Raw genomic sequence first — 24,699 nt, 5'->3', positions numbered from 1 at the left:
AGCTGACACTTTCAATTGCTTCTTTCAGTCTGTTTATAGAATGGACAAAGGCGATAATATGGGCGAATTCATCAACGGCGATATGAGGAACACACTGGAACCACTTATTATAAGCCGTGAAGGTGTTTTACAATTGTTGCTTGAATTAGACGCGAAGGGAAGCGGACCGGATGATCTATCAACTGAATTTCCAAAGCGGTATGCTGAATGGGTTTCCTTTTACTTAGAGGTAATATTTGCGGACTCACTTGGAAAGCATTCACTTCTACAAGACTGACACAATACAATAGTGATGCCCATTAAAAAAAAAATGGCAACCCTACGCAAGTAAACAATTACCGCCCCATATCTTTGACGTCTGTTTACTGTAATGTCCTAGAACAACGTTAGTGTTAAACTTGGTTTTAGTTTTCTTAACACTAACCAGTTACTTTGCACAAAGCAACAAGGATTTAGGCGCAGTCTTTATACAGTGATACAGATAACAGAAACACTCCACGATTTCTACTTGAACATGGATGCACACCTGCAAACAGAGGTAATTAGTGTTGATCTTAGGAAAGTTTTCGACAAGGTTCTTCACTCTGCTTTATAAGCTTGATAGAACAGGAATACGCAAAAGGTATGGAAATGGATAGAGGCGTATGTATCTATGTGTCAACAGTCTGTAAGGATTGAGAATTGCACTTCAAGTCCATTGCGTATGTACTCGGGGGTTCCCCAAGGTTCTGTTTTAAGATCACTACTGTTTTTGTTGTTTGTTAATGATATCAGTGCACTAGTTGAACCGCCTGTTAAAATTAAACTTTTTTTGCTAAATGAAACCTTTTGATTCATTCCCCAATAGCCTGCGAAGGTGACCAAATTAATCTGAACAGGCGCTTACAGGCAATTAATGGGGGGTGTTTAAAATGAGACATAGAGAAAAGCTATAGCAAGAAAACATCTACGCATTTTTGCTCAAGTAAGAGCAAAATTGCTATCATGTACCACATCGGAAACCATCCTTTAAATAATGCAGCTTGTTTCAAATACTTAGGAGTAAGTATCATGCTCACATTGCAATGGCACTCACATATGTATAATATGTGTTCCAAGGCAAGCCAAAAACTATACTTTTCAAAGAAAAAGCTGGAATGTGCCACACGTGTTGTAAAATTAGCAACCAACACGCCCAAACTTCTTCCCTGCTAAACCCACAAAACATTTGTGCGACCAGTCTTGGCGTACGCTTGAGTTGTATGGTCCCCTCATAAGAAAGTCCAGAAGGCAAAATAAGAAGAATAGAAAGACTGGCGGCCCGTTTTATATGCGGTAAATGCCGATGCATGGAGTCCATTACCGCTTTGTTAAAATCGTGCGACCTAGAGTCTCTGGAGGAACACAAACGTAAACATAGGCTTCAATAGGTTTTCAACATTATGAGTGGGCGAACAAAAATAAACGAGAATTTTTAAGTACAACCTCCATGAAGAAGATGCGATCGTCTAAACAATACCAGAGCTAACCAACCTTATTTAACGCGTACTGGCGCTTTTCGTTTCTTATGTTTTTCCGGACACAATTGAAGCGTGGAACAGTTTGCCTGACCCAGTTGTGAGCAACGAGGGGTCGGCCTATTTTGAAAATGTGTTAAATACTTTGTTTTGCGATCACGTGTACTAAATATTCCTGCGAGCATTTATTTATTAGTTTACTTTGCTTTCTATAGCCACTCTTCTTTCTTGCTTGTTTTTCTGTTGTCAATTACCAATAGCGTCACTGAATTTCTACATCACATGTAATGAAACTATGTATCATGTATTCTTGTCACATTGCCCTCCCTCTAATTACCCCAAGAACGGGGTTGACAGTATCAAATAAAGAAATAATATAAATACCTCACTCCAGATGACCTCATAAGGATTTGTAGCAAACAGCGCTGATGTATTTTTTTTAAATTTTGAACGTTAGTGATTTAGTTATTTGGGCATCTATATGAAGCGTAAAACGTAAAACTGCAGCCTTGCTTCCCATGGGGGCTGGAAAAAGGGCTCCTTGGAAGGGATTACTTCAACGCTTGTTGAAGTTTGGTGCAAGAAAATGTTGTTTAGTTTTGTGCACTGGGTTCATCTGGAATGTGTTGGAAGAACTAGCAAGACATGGGGGGGGGGCTGCTACAGTTATACCTCAGGCTGTAATACCACTAGGTGCGGGCGTAGTAAGTGTATGTTCCATATAACTCTATGCCACAGTGTCATATTTCTATTTGTTTCGAAAACATATATACACATGGCAGGAAAGGCAAAGCAAGCAGAAGGCTGCAAACTGTTACCGGAAGGGCACAACGCCTGCCTGCTCTTCAGAAGGGAGGAGACAGAAACATAGAAAGGGGAGATAGGAAAAAGGGAAGGAAAGCTGAAAGAAAAAGAAAGGTAAAGCAGGTACTAAACAGGTGCAGCAACAGGCATAGAAGAACACATGTGCTTTCCTACGAGATCTTGAGAAAGATTTCACGGTAGCGGAGAGGGTAACAAACGTGCCGTGCTTGCACTATAAAAGGTAATTAGGCCACCCATTTAAATGATTCATGTGTACCTGTACAAACATATTGCCTAATGCAAGCGCCGCTGACCTTAATAAGTTGGCATTGTTCTTGCATCACCCATAAGAGTTCGGAAAGGTGTACAGCTCTAGAGACACAGGAATGCACAACATATATATGTGTATATATATATATATATATATATATATATATATATATATATATATATATATATATATATATACATACTAGAGTGTCCTAGAGAGTAGTACTAGAGGAGTATTAGAGTTTGCCATTTATTGTTCCCGGGTTCATATTTTCATCTGTTCATATTCATATTTATAAACATGAAAATATGCTTATGCGCAAGTTCACGCACATGGGTACACATTTAATTTTACTAAATACAAATACATTTTATGCGTATCACTTCCAAGTTAAGAGCTCATGAAGATGCCGTAACACGCCGGAGAACACAGCTGAAACAACACGGTCAATACATTACGCCTCATGCTTTAATATGCATGCAGGGAAACACCTTGTCTTATCTTATATCCTTACACAACCTGTTAAAAGTAGTCATTCTCGGCTCTCGTCGCAGATGCTGCTTGCGGCCAGCCCTCGGTTGAGCCCCAGCTGGAGCTTGAGGACCGTATTGTTGGTGGACAGCCGGCGGTGCCCGGTTCGTGGCCTTGGCATGCCGCGCTCCACAAGCACGCGACAGGCCATGCTTGCGGCGGGGCGCTCATTACGGACCGTCACGTCATCACGGCAGCGCATTGCGTCTGGTGAGAGCGTCTCGACCAGCATCCATGTCCGTCCCAAAAGCGGCAGGTTCCGGCGCACTTGCACTGGTGCGAAATTCAGACAAACCTATAGAGGTTTGTCTTTATATAGGTATGAAGAAGCCCTGACTTTGACTTGAACAGATACGTGTTGCAACGACCACCCGAAGTTGCGAATGCATCTGTGCAAACCGTAAAGAGTCCGAGGTAGTTGCAATAAATCCGCAGTCCAGCTATGAGGATTTTGTCAAAGTCATTGTTTATATTCCACAAGTAACATTTCGTAACTACCAATCTCAGCCAGTGACAAAACATGGTCTCGGTAGTCTTTAGTGACATGACATAAAATGTTTGCCAGTGAACAAAATAACAAACGTAACGCAACATTAGCAATACAGCTAGGGCAAGGTGCGGTCACGCTGTGTTTGTAAAGCTCACCATTTGATGCGGTCTTATGTCATAGCGGCTTCATCTAGTCCTTTTTGAACTTAGTTACGCTGGAGTAACCGCGCTTCGCCATACCACCAGTGCGAATAAGCTGATTTAGAGACACTATCCTACTGTAAACATGATTGGTGTTCTCGCGTGGCTTCGTGCATCAAAATACTTGAGGATTATTGATTCGACCCACTCTCTCCCAGGACTCACCAGCCCGGCGAGCAGTACATCAAGGTGCACCTTGGTGGCCATCATAGGGACATGCGTCAGGGAAACGAAATATGGGAAGAGGTGGAGGAGATATGCGCCCATACCAGCTTCAAGCACCCCAGGAAAACAGTAAGTACTTTGCAGGGCCACGTGGTGGTACTAACTACGTTGTTTTTGAAGGTCACAGCCTGTGAACTTCAAGAGGAGGATAGAGATTGTAACGTGCAAAGAGAAAGCTTTATATTCTACCAAAGCGCTCATCCCCGAAAATGCGCTCACTAATCTTAGTAGCGAAATGGGAACCAACTAGCCTAAGCAATAATTATTTGTCACCCGTATATGTATATTTAGTTCTACCTATCTCGGAAAAGAGACTGATATGATCTGCTCGACCACGCGAGTAAATATTAGAATACCTAGGAACTTATTTGTTACGATACTTAAGATTTTTTATTAAGAACAAGCTTTGTTTTAGGCAGTCTTGAGTCAAAGAATTTTTTTTAAATACCATGCACCTACGATGTCCAGCAGATACTATATTCATGTAGTTCATTTACCTTTTTATTTGTGTTAGCTGTAGTCATCTGCTTTGGCTCACAAAGTTTGGCTTTCTCTTTCATTTGTTATCCGTTATATATGAAAAAGATGTTTCGCAGGTTTTTTTACTTCTTTCCTCCAGAGTGGTGGTTCATATTTTTCGGTGCAAATAATTGTAATGAGCGAGACCCAGTCGATTAGGAACGCTGTCTTAGTGCTCATGGTGGCGCCTTCCCCCTGCATTTTCACCTCTGCTATTTCCTCCTTCTGTCTCGCAGCATCCACCCCTCATGTACCTTCTTAATAACTTTCAACAGGTGCTGGCGTATTTCTTCTTTTGAAAATTGTTTTTGTTTTCTTGTAATATTACTTTACACAGTGCGTGGGATCCGCAGATTTCTTTTTATTTCTGTTTTCGTAGTTAAGTTTGCTGGTGCGACACTGTTCGGATACTGTACCGTTCTGTGCAGAGTTTGCGCGGGGACATCGCCATTCTAAAGCTGAAAAACAAGATAAACTTCACGAGCGTAGTGCACCCAGTGTGCCTTCCAGTCAGCTACGAAGAACTCGGCGACGGTTCACACTTATACGTCACCGGTTGGGGACATACCGGCCGTAAGTATGCAGCGGCGTTCTCTAAAGCAATTTAATTCAGCAGTGCGTAGTCAATTCAAACCAGCTTCAGCTTGCCCTGTGTTAGCTGCTGTTGTCTACACTAATCTCTAGTGATCTCACGGGAACTCGACTTCTCAAATGTCTTATCTGCTTTCCTATCCAGTGACACATCGTCTGATGTCATTTTCAAGCGTGTGCTCAAAGAGAAAGGGTTCCTTTAGCCTTGGTCTAGTGCCCCAGTAATGAAATGAGGACGGAACACACACTGACCGACGCCATGTGACACCGCCGTTGAAAGCAGACGCGCACAAGGCTACCCCTGAAGAAGACAAAGTTCTCTTGTTTACGAGGCGTTGACACGAATGCCCCGACGTCTGTGGCAACATGGCTGACGTTCTCGGGACCTGATTAGATGTCTCTTAACACGAAGGAAGAACGTAATATCAGCCGACAAGTGCCCTCTGGTTCCGTTGCTGCCCGTCGCTAAATGGTATTCATCGCTTTTATTTAATGAGTAAGTCGTTCCGGTATAGGTGTAATACTTATTCATTTCATTTGCGTGAGTTCGCCTCGTAATGATACAGTTTCCAATATATTCATCTGTCGGAATGGAGGAATGAAAGTTGACTACAGATTGCAGATTCAATGGCTTCACTGGCAATGACAGGCCAGAAAGCGATCATGCGTGGCAGTTCGTTGCGCTTCGCACCAGGTGGCGATACTGTTGCCTCTCTGCCATTGCCGATACGCGCGAGCATGGTTGCTGGCGGCGGCCGTCAATATTTGTCGAGCGACGCAATGCTCCGGCGCTCCATCTGGAGGCGTCGGTTTTAGTGAAGGCATATGCACATCGTCAACAAAAGTATGTGAACCAAGTATTCCACGACAAATCCGACTTTCTTTTCTCGACTATGAATGCGAACTAAAATGTGGTGAATAAAATTATCATTTACCTTGAATAGAGTCCCCTAAATTTCGAGTGAAGTCAGAGACAAAAACCATGGCCTGTCTGACAGAGGTCCCTGCTCCTACCTTCGGGAGCGGGAGCACATCGCCTGCGAACAGATCACCGTAGTTTACGCATGAAATATGATCACTCTGTAATACGAAAAATCTACTTGACCACCAGGATATATACAATATAAAGCCTGTACAAAGAATGACAGTGGTGACTACAAATGTCTTAGTATTTCGAGTGCATCAGCACTACGACAAGCTTAAAATCAATGGGCAAGCAATTGCCTGATATTCTGACATGCGTCAGCCTGTTCCTCTTCGGGGGCATGGTCAGTTACATCAGAGCGAATGACGTCTTGAAGGTTCTAGCTCACCAAGGAACGCAAAAGACACTATCAAGTATTCGCTTACGCCAGTTCTGTTCGTGGTTAGTGTTAAGGAAAAAATTAAGTTGGTGAATTTAGAATTCTAGTTGTAACGGTGAAAGCACAAATTGCCATTGGTACTGAGTCATGGCGCGATGACGCAGTATCTGATGTAGAACTATTTCCGCCAGTATTTACAGTACACCGCAAAGATAGAAATCGTCATGGTTGGCGTGTGTCTTTTAATCTCAAGTAGCCTTCCTGGCCAAGAAGTTGTTTTTGATAAGGGAGCTGAATCACTGTGGCGCCGCATTCGATTTTCTCAGGGAAGCAACATCGTTCTTGGGACATATTACAACCCTCCTGACCCCGGTGATGAACCATTAATTCTACTTGCCAATGTGTCGTCGCATATTCTTCACTACATGATACTATTATCGTCTGGCTCACCGCCACCACCGAGAGGGCCTTTTTGTTCAGTAGCAAATTCGATGCCGCGATATATCGCGAATTTGGAACACCTAGGCTACTTCGCTCAAAACTCGCATTAGTGAGCATCGTAATCGTCAGTGAATTTTTTTAACGAGCCAGTCGTCCGTGTACTTTCACTCATATGTGTACACTTTAGCTATGTAGGGTTCCTTTTTTCTTAGAATGAACACAAAATATCCCACAGTCCAGCGTCGACCCATCACACGCCTGAAGCTGTGCTCCTTGCCACTCTGGGATCGCATCGCGGGGTTTCTCGCGGAGCTTTCGCTCTTGAACCACTACACCGGCTTCACCCCCAAACCCATGTATTTAGATTACCGACTACCGATTACCGATTACCGGCATTACCGACGCATTTCCACCGTCGTTGGCGTCGCGATGGTTGTCTGTATAAAGTCCAAGAGGAATAACATCGTGGACACGCGCCGTATGCTGTAATGCTACATGTGCGAGTGATAGCGTGCGAAGGGCAGCCGACGATGAAGGCTAAATCTCGCGTGCGCAAGAGATGAAAGTGGTGAGGCAGCGCGCCGTCTTCTTTCATCGCGTGCAAGGCTAGAGGAGTTGGGGGGGGGGGAAACCTTCCTACGTAAGCGGCGGCTTTGTATGGAGCGACCGCGCGCGGATCCTATCTTGTAAGCGATCTGTTATGGGGACAGAGTGCGCCGAGGGCTGATAACTTCGTCTGTACTGTGGTATCAGTGCTTAGTTCGCGTTGAAGCGAAATGCAGCACGAAGGTAAATTCGGTCACTCCTGCCGTCACGCTTTTTCACTCCAGCGTTATGACATTTGACAGCCCGTGTGCGCGGTCATCGAGTCAAATGTGTTCATGTTTGTTTGCGCGTACTTGACACTGTGCTTGTCGATGTGATTAGTAAGCGAATGTTTAGAAGTTTATAGGGCCAATAAAACTACTCTCCTCGTTTCGCATAGTTGTCTACTAATTTGCTATAACAATCGACGCTTCGCCTTTCGGAATAAACTGCGACTTTTTTAATGCCGTGCCCCTCCATCGGAGCTCTATGTGCTTGTTTATCCTATGCTTACCAAATTTCCTTCACTAAAAGGCATTATACATAAAAGTGCTCGTAGTTAGTAGAACTTAATGCGTCTTTGTAACCTAATTATCTAGACAAACACTGCTGATTTTATCATTAGAAAGTATTCTAAGTAAGAATGCGGTACGTTTCCGCTGAAGATACATTCCATTAATTACATCTCACCGCCTACAGCGCGATCTTGTTTCCAGATGTATTTTTCAATTTTCCAAGAATGTCCCTCTACTTTTGGGCGCATCCCAACGGAAGCAACTATGAACGTTGTAGTTTATTGCTTGCATAGAAAAAGAACACAGGAGGACAAAAACTGCACCTTGTCCTCCTCCATTTCTAGAATTTTACATTTGCAGTGGCGCACAGTTATCGCTTACCGAACTGAGTTGGCTCTAACTTTGCAAATGATGCCAGAACAAGATTTTGTAAATATATCTGGGCTTAGCAATCTAACAGGAGGCCATATCCATGTTATTCTTATAGCTGCATCATACGTCACGTTGCAGTAACCAACATATGGTACGAATGGCTTCCTTTCAGCAAGAAAAACTGAACTTGAACATTTGCCTCCGTATTCAGAAATACATCTTTCATTGAAGCCAATGCTGGGTTTGACATAGATGATTTTTGGCTGGAACGTGCCCAAGACGCGCATTGCGTTTGTTACGGGGCGTGTAAGTAAGGCGTCCTCTAGATCAAGCGAAGCATGGGCTTCAAGTTAAGGCGCATTTCTAAATGGCGGGGGGGGGGGGGGGGGGAGAGAAGTATGTTTTAGAACAGAATAAGGCAGATGACAAATTGCAGACGCACAGAGAATGCTTGGTGTGGTTTCGTTGGTTTCCCCCCTGATTTTATTCTGTTTCTTTGTTCCGGTGCCCGCCGATTGAATGTGTCTGGGCATTAAACATCAGTCGGAAGTTAGCGCTAGTGCCTGTCATTCACTGTTCTGCCATCAGTCGCATTATGCGATAAACAGCCAAGTGTTTCCGATTGCCATGCAAGTAGCCGAAACCAATGCTTTCCTCAGTTATAAAGCGAACTCTACTTCGATGTATTAAAACATTCTTCACGCATCCACCATTTACACAGGCATGTAAAGCAACATATTAACGCCAAAAAGGCTCATTATTTTGGGAAAGTCCCAATTATTTGTATTTTTTGAAGTTGTAATGCCTTGCTACAAAGACGTACAAAACAAAAACTCGCGCCCTAAATTCCCTAAACTAGCTCGAAGGACGCCAAGCGTCCAGCCCAGAATTAAGACTAGACTGCTAGCATAGATTGAGCTTGTGCGTTACGTGAACATTCGGGTTCAGACATGAATTTTAAGCTATTCTTTTGTTTTTGTTTTCGAGGAGTAGGCAAAAGCGAGGCTGCAGAATTGAAGCAGACGTTGACGAAGTCCATGAGCACGGAAGCTTGCCGGGACCACAGTGGTCGCAACGTTCCACCAACAATACTCTGTGGCGGTCACGACTACGGTTCGTCGTGTGATGTAAGTAGTGCTTGGGACAACTTCATAGTACCTGTTCCTTGACTGCATTTTTGTTGGCTGATATATGTATTCCTCGTTAAAAAACACAGTCAGAAATATTTCGACGACACGGTCTGTTCTTCGAACCAATTAGCATAGATGCACCAGTAAGATATGTCACCTATCGACAGTGAAGTTATGAACTTGTCAAATGGCCGCTTCTTGTAATAAAACATTATTCCGAGGCTTGCCACTGGAAGAATCTAAATACGAATGTCACAAACCATTCTATGGCCGTTTGTAGTAAATTGAACTGCTCAGTTGTTTCATCGAACATTTGAATCACAGCAGAATAATTGTGGACAGTGCAGCTAACGACTGCATTGGACATCACAGTGAAAACCCTTTAACGGTATAGTTGATAATAATATGAATTCCCGTGCATTTCTTGGATATTCCTTGGCTTTATGCTACATTAGCAGCGTCACGTAGCGTCAAATTTAACGTAAAGTCGCAAAATTTTTTTAAACTTATGACGCAGCGCACACCTGAAAAAAAATAAAAGAGAACCTCTACAAGGCAGGAACTGGTAACTGACATTGGGAAATCATAGAACACTTATGGTAGCACCTTATCACTTCCTAAATTAAATGCAATAATTGAAACTTTTTATCAGCTATCAGCAAGCGTAATAAACTGTTCATATGGGCCAAGAATTTGCCAATATTGCAGAATATATGAATGGGAGGCTTTGCGATACTATGTATTGTTGCCTTTTTAAAAGTGCTTCAACAATCGTAAGATATGTCGAAAATTAGGTCTCCCGAAAGCTCAACTCCAACTCCAACTCTTTTTACGACAGAAGGCCGGTGGAGCGGCATGTATCCACACTCTAGGGGGCAGCTCTAAAGGCCACCGTAGTCACCTTTCTTAGGCAAGCATCGGCAATGGAAGCCGGGCGGGCGTACCACTTCTCCTAGGCCGCCCACTAACTTGTGTTCCAGGCTTGAGAGTTCTGCGTCACTCTTGCTTTTTTTGCCTGCTGTGGATAGTAACGCCGCTACGCATACTACCAGCACAAAGAACCATAAAAACTCTAAAGTTAATTCTTTAATGGACACGAGATCGCGTGAAGGTAGCCCTGTAGTGGTCATGTAACGCAGTTTTCTGGGTTAGTTTTCATAGTAGTGTGCGGGGAAAATGACCTTTGGTTGAATTGTAGGAGGGGTAGTGCCAGCATGCGACTTTGCCTACTACGTTCGACTTTGTTGTGCCGGAAGTTAGAAGCGTCCTTACGTGTAAGATGAGCATTGTCTTCCCCATTCGTATTGCAGCTTATCAATCATCTCGCTTCAATATTTGTGTTCACATGAACCTCGTGCTTGTGCACTTGAACATCCTCCTCGTTTCCCTCCTTCCTCTCTCAAGTTATTGTTCTGTGTTGCTTGTTTCTTGTTCTTCATAGTGCAACCATAGGACGTTACACTATTTAATAATGCAAGGGCCTACCTGGTTTGATGATCGCAATTTCAACCGAAAGAGCAGAGACATACAGCCGGTCAGATGCTTTCTTCAGTTACAGTGAAAGCAGTCAGGAAAACTGATTGCTCTTCATTTATCGGTTTGAATGTTTACTTTCTTTACGATGCGGCAATGAAACTTCGCGGCACAACAAACCACACTGCTGGGTTTGTAACGTGCGAACGAGAGGCGGTGTGCAATGTACCGTACTGTTGTAGCTGATAAACCACCACATGCGAAGCTGCCTAAACTATTGCCCTAAATATATCCTAATACTTACAGTTCATATTTCTCTCCCTAGCTTCCCCGCTGTCACTGCTGCGAATTATCTTTTCCTTTCAGAACATGCAGATGCCTGTAACACGTGCGTCATATGTGCAGTATCATGCAGAACTATTCTTAAAGAAGGGTAACAACATTATACCTAAAAATTGCTCATTACCTACAACGTTTTATCACTTGAAACGTGGACACATAAAGTGACTATAATATTTGTTGTGGCTTTGTACTTGGTTTTCTTATCTTTTTATTTATTCAGTAGTGTTCTAAAGATTTCTATAGCCATATCTAAAGACGGCTATCTTCTCGTATTTATTCACTCAAAAAGTAATGCTAGCTACAACATACACATAGATGAAAGCAACTAAGGCACAGTAATATTCCAGTGTTTCGAACAAAGTCTAAATTCCGTGCGAAGAAAACCTTACCGCAGCGTTTCCGAAGGAAACGCTGCGGTAACTATATAAATAGGTTCATCTGTTCAAACGTGATTAAGCTTCCGAACTTGAGTAGACGACGAAACTAGACCTTAAACACTGGGCATTGACTATGATGAGTTTACATTTTTGCTTTCGGCTGTTTTGTATGCGGCAACAGAGAGCATTTCTGTGAATTATTTGTTAAGTTGTCTACTAAGTCGCACTGCAACAACTTTGTAGATTAAGCAGCTGCTTCTGCTGCAAATATGTTTATTTATAAATGTTTTTTGGATTATTTATCATGAGCAGTGTATAGCGTACATATCTCGTCGTTCAGATCTATAGGTTTTGATCACGTCATGTTTCTCTCGACCCTCCCCTATATATTGGCCTGTTATTTAACCTAAAGTGACATGGATCTACATGACGTAGTTTGAGCACTAAACAGCCAAGCTAAAAACTAAACTTTGGCTTCCCGAAAAGCTATTGGTCGAGTACTTTCTAACACATTCTAACTGCGAAGTCCTTGAAGAAGATGAGTAATGATGAATCATGTTCTCAGGGAGACAGTGGAGGTCCTGTGGTGCACAGAAGCAACGGCACCTGGAAGCTGCATGGTATCGTCGTGGGCGGTCCCCAGGAGTGCGGCGAAGAGGACGAGCCGCTCTACTTCGCCAAGGTGTCACACTACGTGCGCAACTTCATCGATGTCTACGTGGACGCTAAGACGAGTCGAAAGACATTAAGGAAAATATGCAACTTTCTATGAGCTAGACGGCAATGACCGGCTGGTGCTCCATACAGGTCTTGTGAATACGCAGAGTTCTTCGCGTTACTCGCACCAGGCGTCAAATAAGAAAGACAGGGGCTGCAATAGTATTGTACTGCCGCAGTGTTGTTGGTGAGTGCCTAATACAAGCAGAGGTAATCTTATTCTGAAAGCAAATTAGTGCGGTGCAATTGTAATCATTGCACCAGACTCGAAACTATGATGTAGCAGAACTCTACACGCTGAAATGGCAGATACTCTGAGCCATATATTACGCCGTCATTAAGACAATCGATTATGTATAAAAATCGTGCCACACAAGGAAACATGTCGGTAGTGCGAAGCCGCGTGTAACACACATTTATCTTTATTTTGTGATATGATTCCTTCTCCGGCTGTATTTTTATGGAACCCTATTTTTTTGAGATCCAAATCGAATTAAAGTTGGTATGATCTCTTGAATGCTGCAGCGGCTCTCGCCTTCAGAATGCAAGACCCTGCATATTGTTAGGTAGATCATCTGGTCGCCCCCTGTCATCCCAAAAAAATAAATCAGCTTGTTTTTCCCGGAGTAATTTTGTTGTTTTCGGAGTTGTAAATTAAACAAAGAGAACTCAGCCGACATGGCTTAGCTTGAAATCAATAAATTATTCCTTTTGTTTGATTTCGCAACGCGCTCAGGAAACTAAGAAAAGTTGATTTGCTTCGCATTTCGGAGAAATAGAAGTAAGCTCTTTCCTTTATGCTTTATATTAGGCATTGAAATGCTGAAAAATCAGGTGATTCATGCTTGTGGATATCCTGGATGGATTGATTAGATTTCCTATTGGTCAAATCAAAATCGCATGGTCATGCTGAAATTTGTCGCAGAAATGTAAACGAGTAGCCAGCAAGTCAACACACCCGGTGTCTTCAGGATCCGGCTTGGCGGATCAATGAGTGCTGCGTTCTTCTGCTGAGCACGATATGGAGGGCTAGACTCCCGTTAGTGATTGTCAGGTTACAAGGAGAGACAATTGTAAAAACACTTGTGTGCAGGGATTTAGTTGCTAGTGACAAAACCCCGCGAGATCCATACTAAATCGGATCCCCCCACTGTGGCGCATCTCATAACCCCAGGGTGGCTTTCCCACGGTAAACCCCTTGACGGTTGCCTGTCTCTGCAGTTTCCTTGTTTTTCATCGCAGTCATTGTGGCAAGTAGAATGATGTGCCGCAAAACTTACCGAAGGAGTTCATATTTCGAACATGCAACTTGATATCCGTCGTGGTAGAAGTCCCTCAGCTCATTATCTTTATTCCGCATCTAAGTTTTTGTTTATCTTACAATGTGTAGTACATAATGAATGGCTGCGATATCAGCAATGTTAATCTACCCTGCGCTGTATATTAGAGGGCAGTGCTGCGTTCGACTGTAATGGTTACTATGTGTCAGTCAGAATGTACTGAGTTCGTCTCGCGCGCAAGTAAGAGGGGCAGTTGCAATAAAAAACAAGAAATCCTAAGTAAGAAATTGCAGCTTCTGCTCTAAGGCATGCTTCTAGCGCTATTTGGTAGCCAGCATTCCAATGCTATCTGTAGCAAGCAACGCACAGGAGAGGTAGTTATGTATAGGACCTGCGCTGTACAAAACTAGGTGGAGTCAAGAAGTTCCGCAGTGCAGGCCCATTTGAAGAAGGCCCAACTTCAGTAATACGGTAGTTAGGCGAGTTGGTTGTTAATCATCATACCGTGTAGGTGAGGCACCGTAGTGAACAGGACAAAGGGGGGGGGGGTCATAAGTTTCGTGTAACCTGGTGCATCTCTGCCTTTATTCTGGTTAGTGCGCTGGTTCACTCTCAGGGTACGATGAAGACCTGAAATCCTAAAATGGGGCGTGTAATGCCTCGGAAAAACGTTGGTGTTCCCGCCAGAGATCGGCTGTGTTTACAGAAAACGGGTGTCGATGCCGGAACCGTTCAATTACTTCACAGTAAAATTATCCTCATTTCTCAGAATGAGTCTTCGCCATAGCCGGCAGTATACGCCAGCTTGACAGCTAAAATTAACTGGGACAAAATTTAGGAGGTAGTGTTTCCTTCAGCGTATATTGGCATTACCAGTCGCTCTGAGGCCAAACATTTTTCAGTTGCTGTGCTGAGTAGCAACATCACGGGAGTGCACTCTAAATATTTGACGCAGAAGACCAACTGACGGCAGATTCTGTAATAATAGTGATCTCGTTGTATGAAAGGGATCAGAACGAAAATAAAACTGGAAAAGTTCCAAAACGACGAAAGTATTTATTCAAGAAAATTATCCTCCAAAATGACCTATTTAGTGCAGCCGCAATGCCATGCGTTTGCTGTTCGGTTATATATATATTTTTTTCATAATCAATTCTCACGGCACGTTTACCCTACCATAACGTAGGCAGAGGTGCATTTCGAAGCGGCGAAGCGGGGCAGGAAAGATGTAGAGCGGGGTACTAATTCACGAAACATTTATTCACAACAGCGGTTAGCTTTTGGTCTGTCTCTTTGGCAGCAGATGCACTAAATATAATGATTGGCAGGCAGCTGCTCCTATGAAAAGTTCTAGAGTTAGTGTTTTTTGTTTTTTGCAAATACAGGCCCATAATCAGTGCACTACTTTGGCCCTAAATCATTAAGTAAAGACTTGGGTAAGATGAACCTAATTAGATACTGTATCATGTACAGCTGCGATGATAATTGACAAGTTTTCTAATAAGAAAACTTAGCAGTGTTGCACGCTTGTTTAGATAATCACTTGCGGTTAGGGCTCATATTCACAAACATGGGCGCTATAACGTACAGCTATTGCAAATTTTTCTCTTCCAATTCTGCAATCCGCCCTCCGCGATTGGTCAGAAACATTTTTGAACGGCCCCCACTTCGCCTGTCTGTCATGCGACGTCACAAAACCACATAGCTCCCTATCTAATATGACATGTACGCGCTAATTATGCATGATTGCACCGAACAAAAGAAAAATAGTTATTTCTGATTCGACGCCTTTTCGCCAATAGACCTCGGCTATTGGCCAAAGTTCTAGGCCTGCACCCACTTGACCTGTCTGTCACGTGACGTCACAAAACCGCAAAAACTCATCGCGTCAATGAGACGTGTAGGCGTTAAAAATGCATTGAGGGTGAACGAAACATTGATGCTGAACAAAACTGAATTCTTTTTTTGAACAGCCGCAGACTGCCTCGTTCGAAAAGGAACAAAAGATGGCTGCTGCTGATCGCTCAGGCGCTGCCTACTCGCGCCTGTAGGAAAGCATGGGTTTATTTGCGTACAACGAAACTTTTTGCGTGGCCGTGTAATGTTTTTGAGCACATTCTGCACATTTCAGACATCGTTCTTACAACTCCTCTTTGCTGAGGATCCGTTTCAGCAGCATTCTTAACCTTCCATTGCATGCCGCCGCGATTTTCGGCCAGCCACCGCAAGCTATGCAACGGAAAGTGGAGCAATCGCAGATGCGGCACCACCCTTTTCATCCGATTTTCGATTTTCAGTGTGCTAGCTCGGCCCCATGGAATCCGTCTCCACTTGATCGTACTCCTCGCTTCTTGTCCACCAATTAGATAAGACAATCCCCACAGTGTCGGCAATGTTAGTCGTTTTTAAAGCAAACAAAAGTGACCTCCTAAAGATGAGAAGAGCGTTTGATTGGTGCCCGATGCTTGCGTCAGCGGTTACGCAAATTTGACGTCAGGAGATTGGAATAAACATATATCGGAATATTTTTGCGTTATAGGGCCCATGTATTACGTTAGAACTGTTCCTCAGAGAAAATTTGTGCCAATCCTTGTGCTGGACTTATAATTGGCGAATGTTCTCTGCGAATGAGAACAAACACTTACAAACGAAAAGGTTTGTGCATTTGATCCGAGATATGCTGCGACCACAGTTACAGTAAATTATTACAGTGCAGCAAAAGTGTTGCTCACGTTCACCGCCGATTTCGTTGGCGCCTGGTACAAGTAATTCGACACGCCCTGTATATACTTCATCACACTTGTCACCATGTCACATATCATAAAATTTCGGCTGTATTCATTCAGAAATAAATCATCCTTACCAACCACTATTCTCAGACTGTTTTTCCTTTGGCCTTCGGTGATACAATGACTCAACGATAAAATGTAATTTAGAAAGTTTTCATACTGGAACCACAATTGGGTACAGGGGAAGCGGCGGCCGCGGAATGCCGTACTAATAGTGAAAGTATCATAAACATGCTTGTAATTGTACGGCATAAATATGTGTATTATCCATGAAAGAAAAGTACATTCCGGTGATTCGTGACAAGTGACGTGCTGCAGATTTCGGCAGCAAACATGGCCGGCAGGCACCCGATGAGGCGGCGTAGAAACGCTAAACAGCGCTACCACCGAAAACAGTATCAAAATCTTTATATGCCATTGAAATGTTGAAAATCAGGATATTCACGCTTATGGATATCCTGGATGGATTGATTAGATTTCCTATTGGTCGAATCAAAATCGCACGCGACAAGCGTTGTGCCTCAAGGAGGTAGTTGACGTTCGGCAAAGAAGACGCTCCGCAACTTGAGTGCGCATGGGCGCGTACCCGACACCTGTAGAGGCACAAGTAATGGCCATCTCATGTGCGCTTTCGAAACTACACTTGGGTCGCAATAGCAGACAGCACTTCTTTGCAGCAAGGATGGCTGAAGTTCGTGACTGCGATTCCCCCTTTGTTCGAATGTCAGACCGCTATTTCTGTGGTGAAAGCTGCAGGGACGGCGTGGGCCTCCGTCAGAGGGGACAGGCGCACGATGACAGCGGAGTTTGGCTTAACTCAGCCCGTGCAATTGCCAGATTTCCGTGCAATTGCCGTGCAGTAGCGGTTACGTATTGTGGGCTAATGAGATGTCTCGATATTTTGTTTTAAATTCTGCTATTGTCACACTACTATTTTTGTGCATCAGTAATGAGTACACGTCGTTGCTACGGTCTTAAATCTGTAAAACTGTTCACTCCGCGATGCGAGCACACATTGTAATCACCTCGCTACCACGGAATACACGCGACATAGCGAAATACGCGTCTTCGAAGTCGTCTCAAGAAGAGCAATTGTGAAATTGTCGATGGCGATGCGTACCTTCCTCAATGAAGTCGCTAAAGCGACCGACGACAGAATAAAAGCACAAACTAGCAGCGGAGCGTCGGTGTAGTTCGGCTTCGTACGGCGAATAACCGCCCTTTCCAATGTAGTTTTCGAAGCTCCGTTTTCGTACAAAGCTCATGTTTAACCAGCTTTTAAGCATAATCTTTCCAATGTTCAGGAACAGAGAAGCCGCAGGGCATAATGTAAAGGGGAGCACTGGCGATGGCAATGTCAAATTTAGCTTTTTGTGACGTAGACACTGCACTCCTGCACCACAATGTATATTAAAATATTATATGAGTACAATATACCCACCCAAAGGGCACACAGCTGTGATGCCCCCATCCCTACCCCCCCCCCCCCCCCAAAGCACTGTCCGTGGCAAGGCTACTGAGACAGCAGTAAGCTGTTGCGACTGCAAACATGACGCGAATTTTTTGGCAACAATTGAGCGGCAATACTACATACCGCAGCTAACAGCAATCCCCGCACTATTGTACGTTTTTCTAAGAAGCTCTCCAGAGAACCACAATATCAAAAATTTTCTCGAATGAAAATAATCATTCTGTTAAAGGAGCACTTACCTGTACAAGTTAACATGACAAAGAATTATTTATCCCCTTTACAAACCAGGCAAGGTGAAAACCACGTGCCTAAAAATCAACAGTTCTGCATGAAGTAACCAGCAACTGTTAAACATGCGAGAAGCCATGCGAAAATTAGGTCCAAAGGCATGAGCTGCGCGACCGTTGGTGCAACAACTTAACGGGCCGCAAGAAATAGCAAAATCAGCGCTGGCAACCCTGAGCAGCCTTTACGCACATCGCGATGCCCTCGTGCACCATGACTGGAGGAACACGCCAAAGAAGCGGCAAAGGGTAAAATGGCCCCACAGCACTGAAGTCCTAAGCAAAATGCCTTTAATCAGCATACAGCACTACAGAAAAACTTAACCGAAACATGTCTACGCCTTGATCAACGTCGTTGCTTATCCATGATACATGGTGCATAGCTAATGATGAGCTGACAAACGCCGCATTGACAGAAAGAAAGCGACAGAACAAGAAGCTACCCGCCGAACGGCCGCGATCCATTGCTGCAGGCGTTCAGGCTCACGAAGTCTCACGGGGATCAGTAGAACCGTGTCACTGGCAAGCCTTTGTAGGCATTTGAGCATCCCACCAAACAACAATAGTTATTCGAAAGGCTTTGGAGGTTCATTAACCGCATACATGCAAGTGGCGAAGATTATTTCACTACGAAAGCGCCAACACAACAGAAACGCACGAGAAACGACACATACAACAACGATGGAAGGATGTGTGCCTTACGGAGTGCGCTTAGCAAGACCGCCATCAGTGCAACCGTCGATCGGCACGCTCTAGACTACAGAGCATAACTTCTGAGTACAATAACGTGAAATAATACAAAAGAAATGCAGTCGCTTCAAAACGAGAAAAAGAGTCGAAAACATCAATTACGTGTAATAAGCACTGATGCGCTTGGCGGCGTATATTTCTTGAGATGAGGAGTCTGAGGCAGCATTTCTTGTTTCCTTGCTTAATTATGTGGATAACAACACCGATTGCCGGCAAATGTAGCACCGGCTCGACGTGCACACTGGCTCGAGATGCATGTGCTGTCCTGTGCTGAGCTATGTCGGGCGATGACGTAGCTTCTGTGACACGAATGTGTGCGGAAGACCTGGAGAAAAACTGCTGCTGCAGCAAAACAGATTCGACGCATCCAAACGCTGTTGTGCGAACAAGAAGGAGCACATGGGCTTGCATACCCTTCCCGAAGCGAGGAATTATAAAGAAATGGCGAGTCCGCTTCCCGCTCAAAAGGCGGTGATTTCTCTCCAACCGAATCGTGGTGTATGCGCCAATTTGTAGCCGCGCAACGTGTTTCGTCGTGTTCTTTTTTTTTGCCTCTCTACAATTTATGTTTGCTTTAGCCCCTGGGGAGCAAGCGCACACCCAGATTATGTGGTCGAGGGTTCCTCTCGCCCCACACTGTTTGCACTTACCATTTTCTGTATCATGTATAAAATGGTATGCTCAGACCAGGTTTACGAAGTTCCCAGCTTGCAGGCGCCGCCATGCGACTGCTTCGCTATTGTTTAGAATTTTACTCGGAGGTGGCACCAGTCTCCTACGTAGCCGATAATTTTCGACAATCGCCGTATAATTTTGTAGACGCTCGCGCTTGTTGCCACTTTGTAAGGCATTGACGTAATTTCTGTTGCATGCAGAAGTCTGTGGGAGACCTCGAGAACGAAACACCATAGTGGTGAAAAATTCCACAAAAAAATATTTGTCTTTTGTATACCTATATGAAAACGAAAGCGTGCTTATGTGCGCCTGCTATGAGTGGACTCTATGATTATCGATTGTGGCTGGTCACCTTTCGCAAGAAGCTGCTAGAATTCGGCCCACCTGAGGTTCATTTGAATTATCATCCGCTATCCCAAGCTTCGTTCTGCTTCTTAGGGACCGGTCTAGGAGTTTCGTCAAGTATATTTGTCATCGCATAGATGCATTGATGCGTGTGAGGAGAAATATTGCCGCGCCCTTTGAGGCGTGACGCTAAGCCCATTGAACAGGATTCGAAAATCGCACTTGCAAATGGACAGACACGTAACAACTGCTTTTGTGATAGCTGCAAGCTGATGAGTTTCCAGCATGCTTTCAGTGTCAAGATGTACCCACACAAATGCTATGCGGTCGGTAAGCTTCGCGTTCTTGACTGGGTCCTATATGTATAAGCACAGTCGAGGAGCTGACTCATTCCATGTGGAGCAAAGAACTCTCCGTTATGTGTCTCCACACTTTTACTCTCGCTTTCGTGAAGCTAGAAGCCCGACTGGCACGCTCCCTTCGGCAGGCCTCCAACGCATGTACCAAGAGACGCAGCAAAAGAAGCGAGATATCCCTGATTGCTGCCACAATCTCATCACGTCCAGCCACTTGCGGTGTCCGGTTTCAGAGCTCTTTCGTCAGAGCCTTAGCGCCGGATTCAGTTTTCTTCCAGGAACGCGATTATCCTTCTACAGATATGGCAAGCAATGAGGCAACGCACCGGAAGACGAGCGCCACCTACCGTGAACGACCGGAAACACTTGAAACTTCCTTCTTTTTCGGACGCTGTCGGAAACCCGCCATTTGTTCAGTTGTTGGCGCCCGTCGTAGTAGTTTTAGCGACGACGTCATGCGTCCCAATTGTTTACTGCCACAGATAACGTTGTTTCTGATTACCTTCGTCGACATCAGGGGTGTAGACTGTCAAGGAACGGGTAAGCGCTATTGCTCTTTTGAGTAGCCTGCGAGAGGTTCGTGACGAGATGAAGGGTGACTGAGTCTTCCTTTTTGCAGCAACCGCACGTTTCAACACTCTTCGGAGTGGATGTTTGGTCGTTTATACTGCCTAAATGCTGGCTCTGCCGGACCACTCATTATAAGAGCGGCAACTGACAGGCTTGTTATTTAATGACTGAAAAGTCAATATTCTTCACCGAATAGCTAAAAAGAAGCGCTAGTATAATTGTTTTCATGTTTCCGTGGCTTTTGTTGCCGTGTTCGGTAGTGTCGCACTTGTAAATTGTCACTGAAAGGACACCCCTATTGTGCTTCCCCAAGAACAATTATATCTTGTGCAGGTCTTTTGAAATGATACTTGCCTGCTTTTGTAACGAATGCATGGAGCGCAAATATCACGTAATGGAAGGAGAGCAGCCGGCGCCTTTATAGGCAAGAACCACCTCCTAAACACAGTAGATGTTGAAATTAGGGGTGGGCGAATAATAAAAGCGTTCTATTGGAACGCAAATAGACTCTCTGTAGTATTGGATTCCTGTTCGAAAGTGAACTATTCGGTGTTTTCGAATACTGAAAGTGACCAGATACTTTGCAAACGCCAACCGTTAAGATTGGGTTGCGCTTCCCCGACTGCTGAACAAAGTATCGCAAATGATCACAGGCAAAAGAACGTGTTAGTTTCGGAGCACTGCAGAGAAAGCTCGGTAATACAAGCTTTGTTTTCGGTTGCGCGGCGGAGGCATCGCGCTGACTGACACACGTTGGGGTTGGTCTTTTTTATATGTGTAAATACCGTACACTTTGGACCTGGTAACAGCCCTCGCCGTTGCACAATCGGTAATGCAAAGCGCGCGTATTGCGGAGATTGTGGTTTCGGCTCCCATTGGTAGCATGTAGTTTCGTCCTCCTCTGTTATTTCCCTTTAGCTTTTAAGTTTTACACTTCAGTCAAAATATCCCAATAATTTGCTCTGTGCTTTTCTTTCCTTCCTAATGTTTTGTCTTTATATGGTTGCGAATAAGAAAACTCAGGCCCCTTGGTTGTACTTCTTGCCCAATTATTAACTGGCCATCCCAGCATCTTCTCTGTCAATTAGTCTTTCTTGCAGTTCTTCATGTGCAGTTTTATCAGCTACAGCGATGTTTAGCAGCCTTTAGCAGCTACACCAGCGATGTTTTATTTTTGTAACGGGTACTTTATTGTGCCTACGACTACCCAATTCATCACCAGCTTTTTCGCCTTCTTCGTCCACAACTTCTGATATTTCTTAACAATTTATTAGCGGTTTTAGAAAGCTAGCCATACAGTAGCCTGTCATGCTTGGAAAACATGTTTGCAATCAGGCTCTAAAGTTGTCGAGCCGCTATTCGCGCAGTTCTTTTATGGCGCTTATAGTGATGCTACGTTTAAAGCAGATCATAGTTGTCCGTGATAGTTCACTCTGTATTTTTTACTGTGAGCAGGAATCCATTACCTGATTATACCGCAAAAAAATTTTCCTGCGTCTGCATTTGAATATGCGATTCGATATTCGACACTTGCTACTCATTTAGGTTCGTATTCGGATAAGTGGATGCTCACCCACCTCTCATAAAAATGAAAAACACCTGCGTGACAGCGCATAATTAGCACACCAAAGACAATGACCCAAGTGCTACGCGGGTGCATCGACCTCAGTAGATTCACCAACGTCGTCTGTCGTCGCAAACCTCACGATTTCAGAATAGGTTACAACCAGCAATTCATCAACGCATACCTAAATATAGATACGTGAAAGCGTTCCATTCTGTCCACTAGGAATGCTATGAACAAGACCACCAGTCAAACTCGTCATCTCATGACCAACTCATCACAGTTCAACTCATCAATTCAGCAGCTTAGGCCTATCTTCCTATACCTCTTGTGGCGCTACTGAGAAGCTTGTGGGATACACTTAGCTCTCTATGTTCACTACGCTGATCACAAGAAACCTATCATGATGCCTTGAAGTTTTTTTTTTGTACTCTACAGGCGCTATTCGCTGAACCCTAGAGGGATTCATAGACTTCTAACACGACATCGGGACATACAAAAGCTTTAAGCTAACGAAGTGACCGATGTAATTTAATCACTTGCTACATGAAATACCTTGCTATCCTATTGCAACATCTCAATGCACATATCGCCGTGTGTATTATCATTTTACATTTAGTAGTAACAACTTGATGTGAGCGAGTTGTTTCATGTTGAGTAAAACTTGAAGCGGCGCGAAGGAGATGAAGACAAGAATCGAAAACGCACACAACAGGACGATCGCTGTACTACAAGATGGAAAAATTATTGAAAGATCACACAGCTTGTATACCATGTCAAAAAACACCGATAACCGAAAGGTTAAACGCATGCGTACTGCCTACAACTATAAGTGCTTATAAAAAATTTTAAAAATATTAAGGAAGCACCTATACTTGTAGGCAGTACACATGCGTTTCAACATTTTGGCTGTTGGTGTTTTTTGACGTGTTATAAAAGCTGTGTGATCTTTCAAAAAGTTTGCACTTGGCAGTGCAGCGCTCGTCCTGTCGTGTGTGTTTTCGATTGGTGTCTTCATCTCCTAACGGGCTGCTTCAAGTTTCACTCATTTTATCTCGCTTGTTTGAAACTAATGAACATTTTTTAGGGTGTAGCAAAACCGACGTGACCCATTCCTGGTTTATAAATATTGTAGCCTTTTGCAGCTGCCCCAACGGAGAGGTGCACCATGTTAATCCTTCTGGTGGTTTTGCTGGTAAAAAACGAGAGCCTCCAAAAGACATGTTAACCTCTGCCATCCCAGTCTGGCTAGGAGGAGACAAAAATGTATCCCCACGCCAGTTCGTGCCCAATGTAAGCCTAGATTTGTGGCTGCATAATGAATTTTTCCGCAAACTCATATCTTACGTATCTCTGATCACCTAGGTAGCAATTCAGGCTCGCAATCGTTCACTAGATTGTCATATTATCAGAGCAGGAATGCCTCCTTCATGTATCATGGAAACTGATACAACGCATTACAAGCAGTGCGTATTTATGCATTTTGTATTCGCGACCTGTACATATGCTAGCATAGCCCTCACTGCGCCATTGCGGCTGGTTATTGGCAATGTCGGTAAAGCTTGCAGCAGCAGCATGTAGTCGTTTCAGGGAGACCTAAATAGAGCTGTTTTAATGAATATGAGCAATACGCCTCAGAATGCCAAGGGTATTCACAACCTCATGAATCGAGGGCAGCACTCAAAGGCTGGTGAGCCAAGAGGCTTCAGGAAAGGTATTCGGTATTCGGGTACAGGAGCGAAAGTTAACATCGTTTTCTGTGTGTAGCTCGCACAAAAGAATTATCTATTTCATTTTACATTCACTTGTACGCGTCGAAAAAAAAGAAAGAAATATCCACAGCCTAATTAGTATGAGAATCTAATTCGCACCCATTTAGGGAGCCTTGTACAGTTTCTATAGGAATGCATCCGCTGTAAATAAAAATGCAATGAAGAATAGGATTTCAGACGAAGGCTGGCATATTGCGTTCAGCACATTTCGAAAAAAAATGACAAATTACGATGACTATACAAACCCAATGTTGGAGAAAAATTTGGGGCGTAAGTGTATACTTTTACAATGTAATTGAATGTTCCTAAAAAATTCCCGCGAGGAAGCTTCAGGTTTAGGACAGATGAAACCATATTTTCACTGCATAATTCTGCTCTCTGGTACCAAGTTCTTGCACTCGTTCCTCGACCAAGAATTTCCTTGCAGCTTGGAAACAAAAAAAAATGTTTCTTGTGGCTC

The 24,699-nt window shown here is 43.9% G+C and overlaps 1 protein-coding gene across 4 annotated transcripts in view; it reads left to right on the top strand.

The window, feature by feature from the left end:
- Positions 1-24,699, top strand: part of LOC139055939 (chymotrypsinogen A-like) — a 63,435-nt gene that overhangs the window by 21,907 nt on the left and 16,829 nt on the right. The window contains exons 2-6 of one of the 4 annotated variants that reach the window (XM_070533611.1): positions 3,126-3,312; positions 3,951-4,086; positions 4,965-5,109; positions 9,332-9,471; positions 12,232-16,533. In XM_070533611.1, the coding sequence (XP_070389712.1) occupies positions 3,126-3,312; positions 3,951-4,086; positions 4,965-5,109; positions 9,332-9,471; positions 12,232-12,438 (815 nt within the window). In that variant the 3' untranslated portion in view covers positions 12,439-16,533. Of the gene's footprint in view, positions 1-3,125; positions 3,313-3,950; positions 4,087-4,964; positions 5,110-9,331; positions 9,472-12,231; positions 16,534-24,699 lie in introns of those variants that run through there. The other 3 variants (XM_070533613.1, XM_070533612.1, XM_070533610.1) reach the window with 3 other exon arrangements.

This window comes from Dermacentor albipictus, chromosome 2 (assembly GCF_038994185.2).
Source record: "Dermacentor albipictus isolate Rhodes 1998 colony chromosome 2, USDA_Dalb.pri_finalv2, whole genome shotgun sequence".
Lineage (NCBI taxonomy): Eukaryota > Metazoa > Arthropoda > Arachnida > Ixodida > Ixodidae > Dermacentor > Dermacentor albipictus.
The sequence above is the reverse complement of the archived record's forward strand: the minus strand, read 5'-3'. Positions and strand labels throughout refer to the sequence as shown.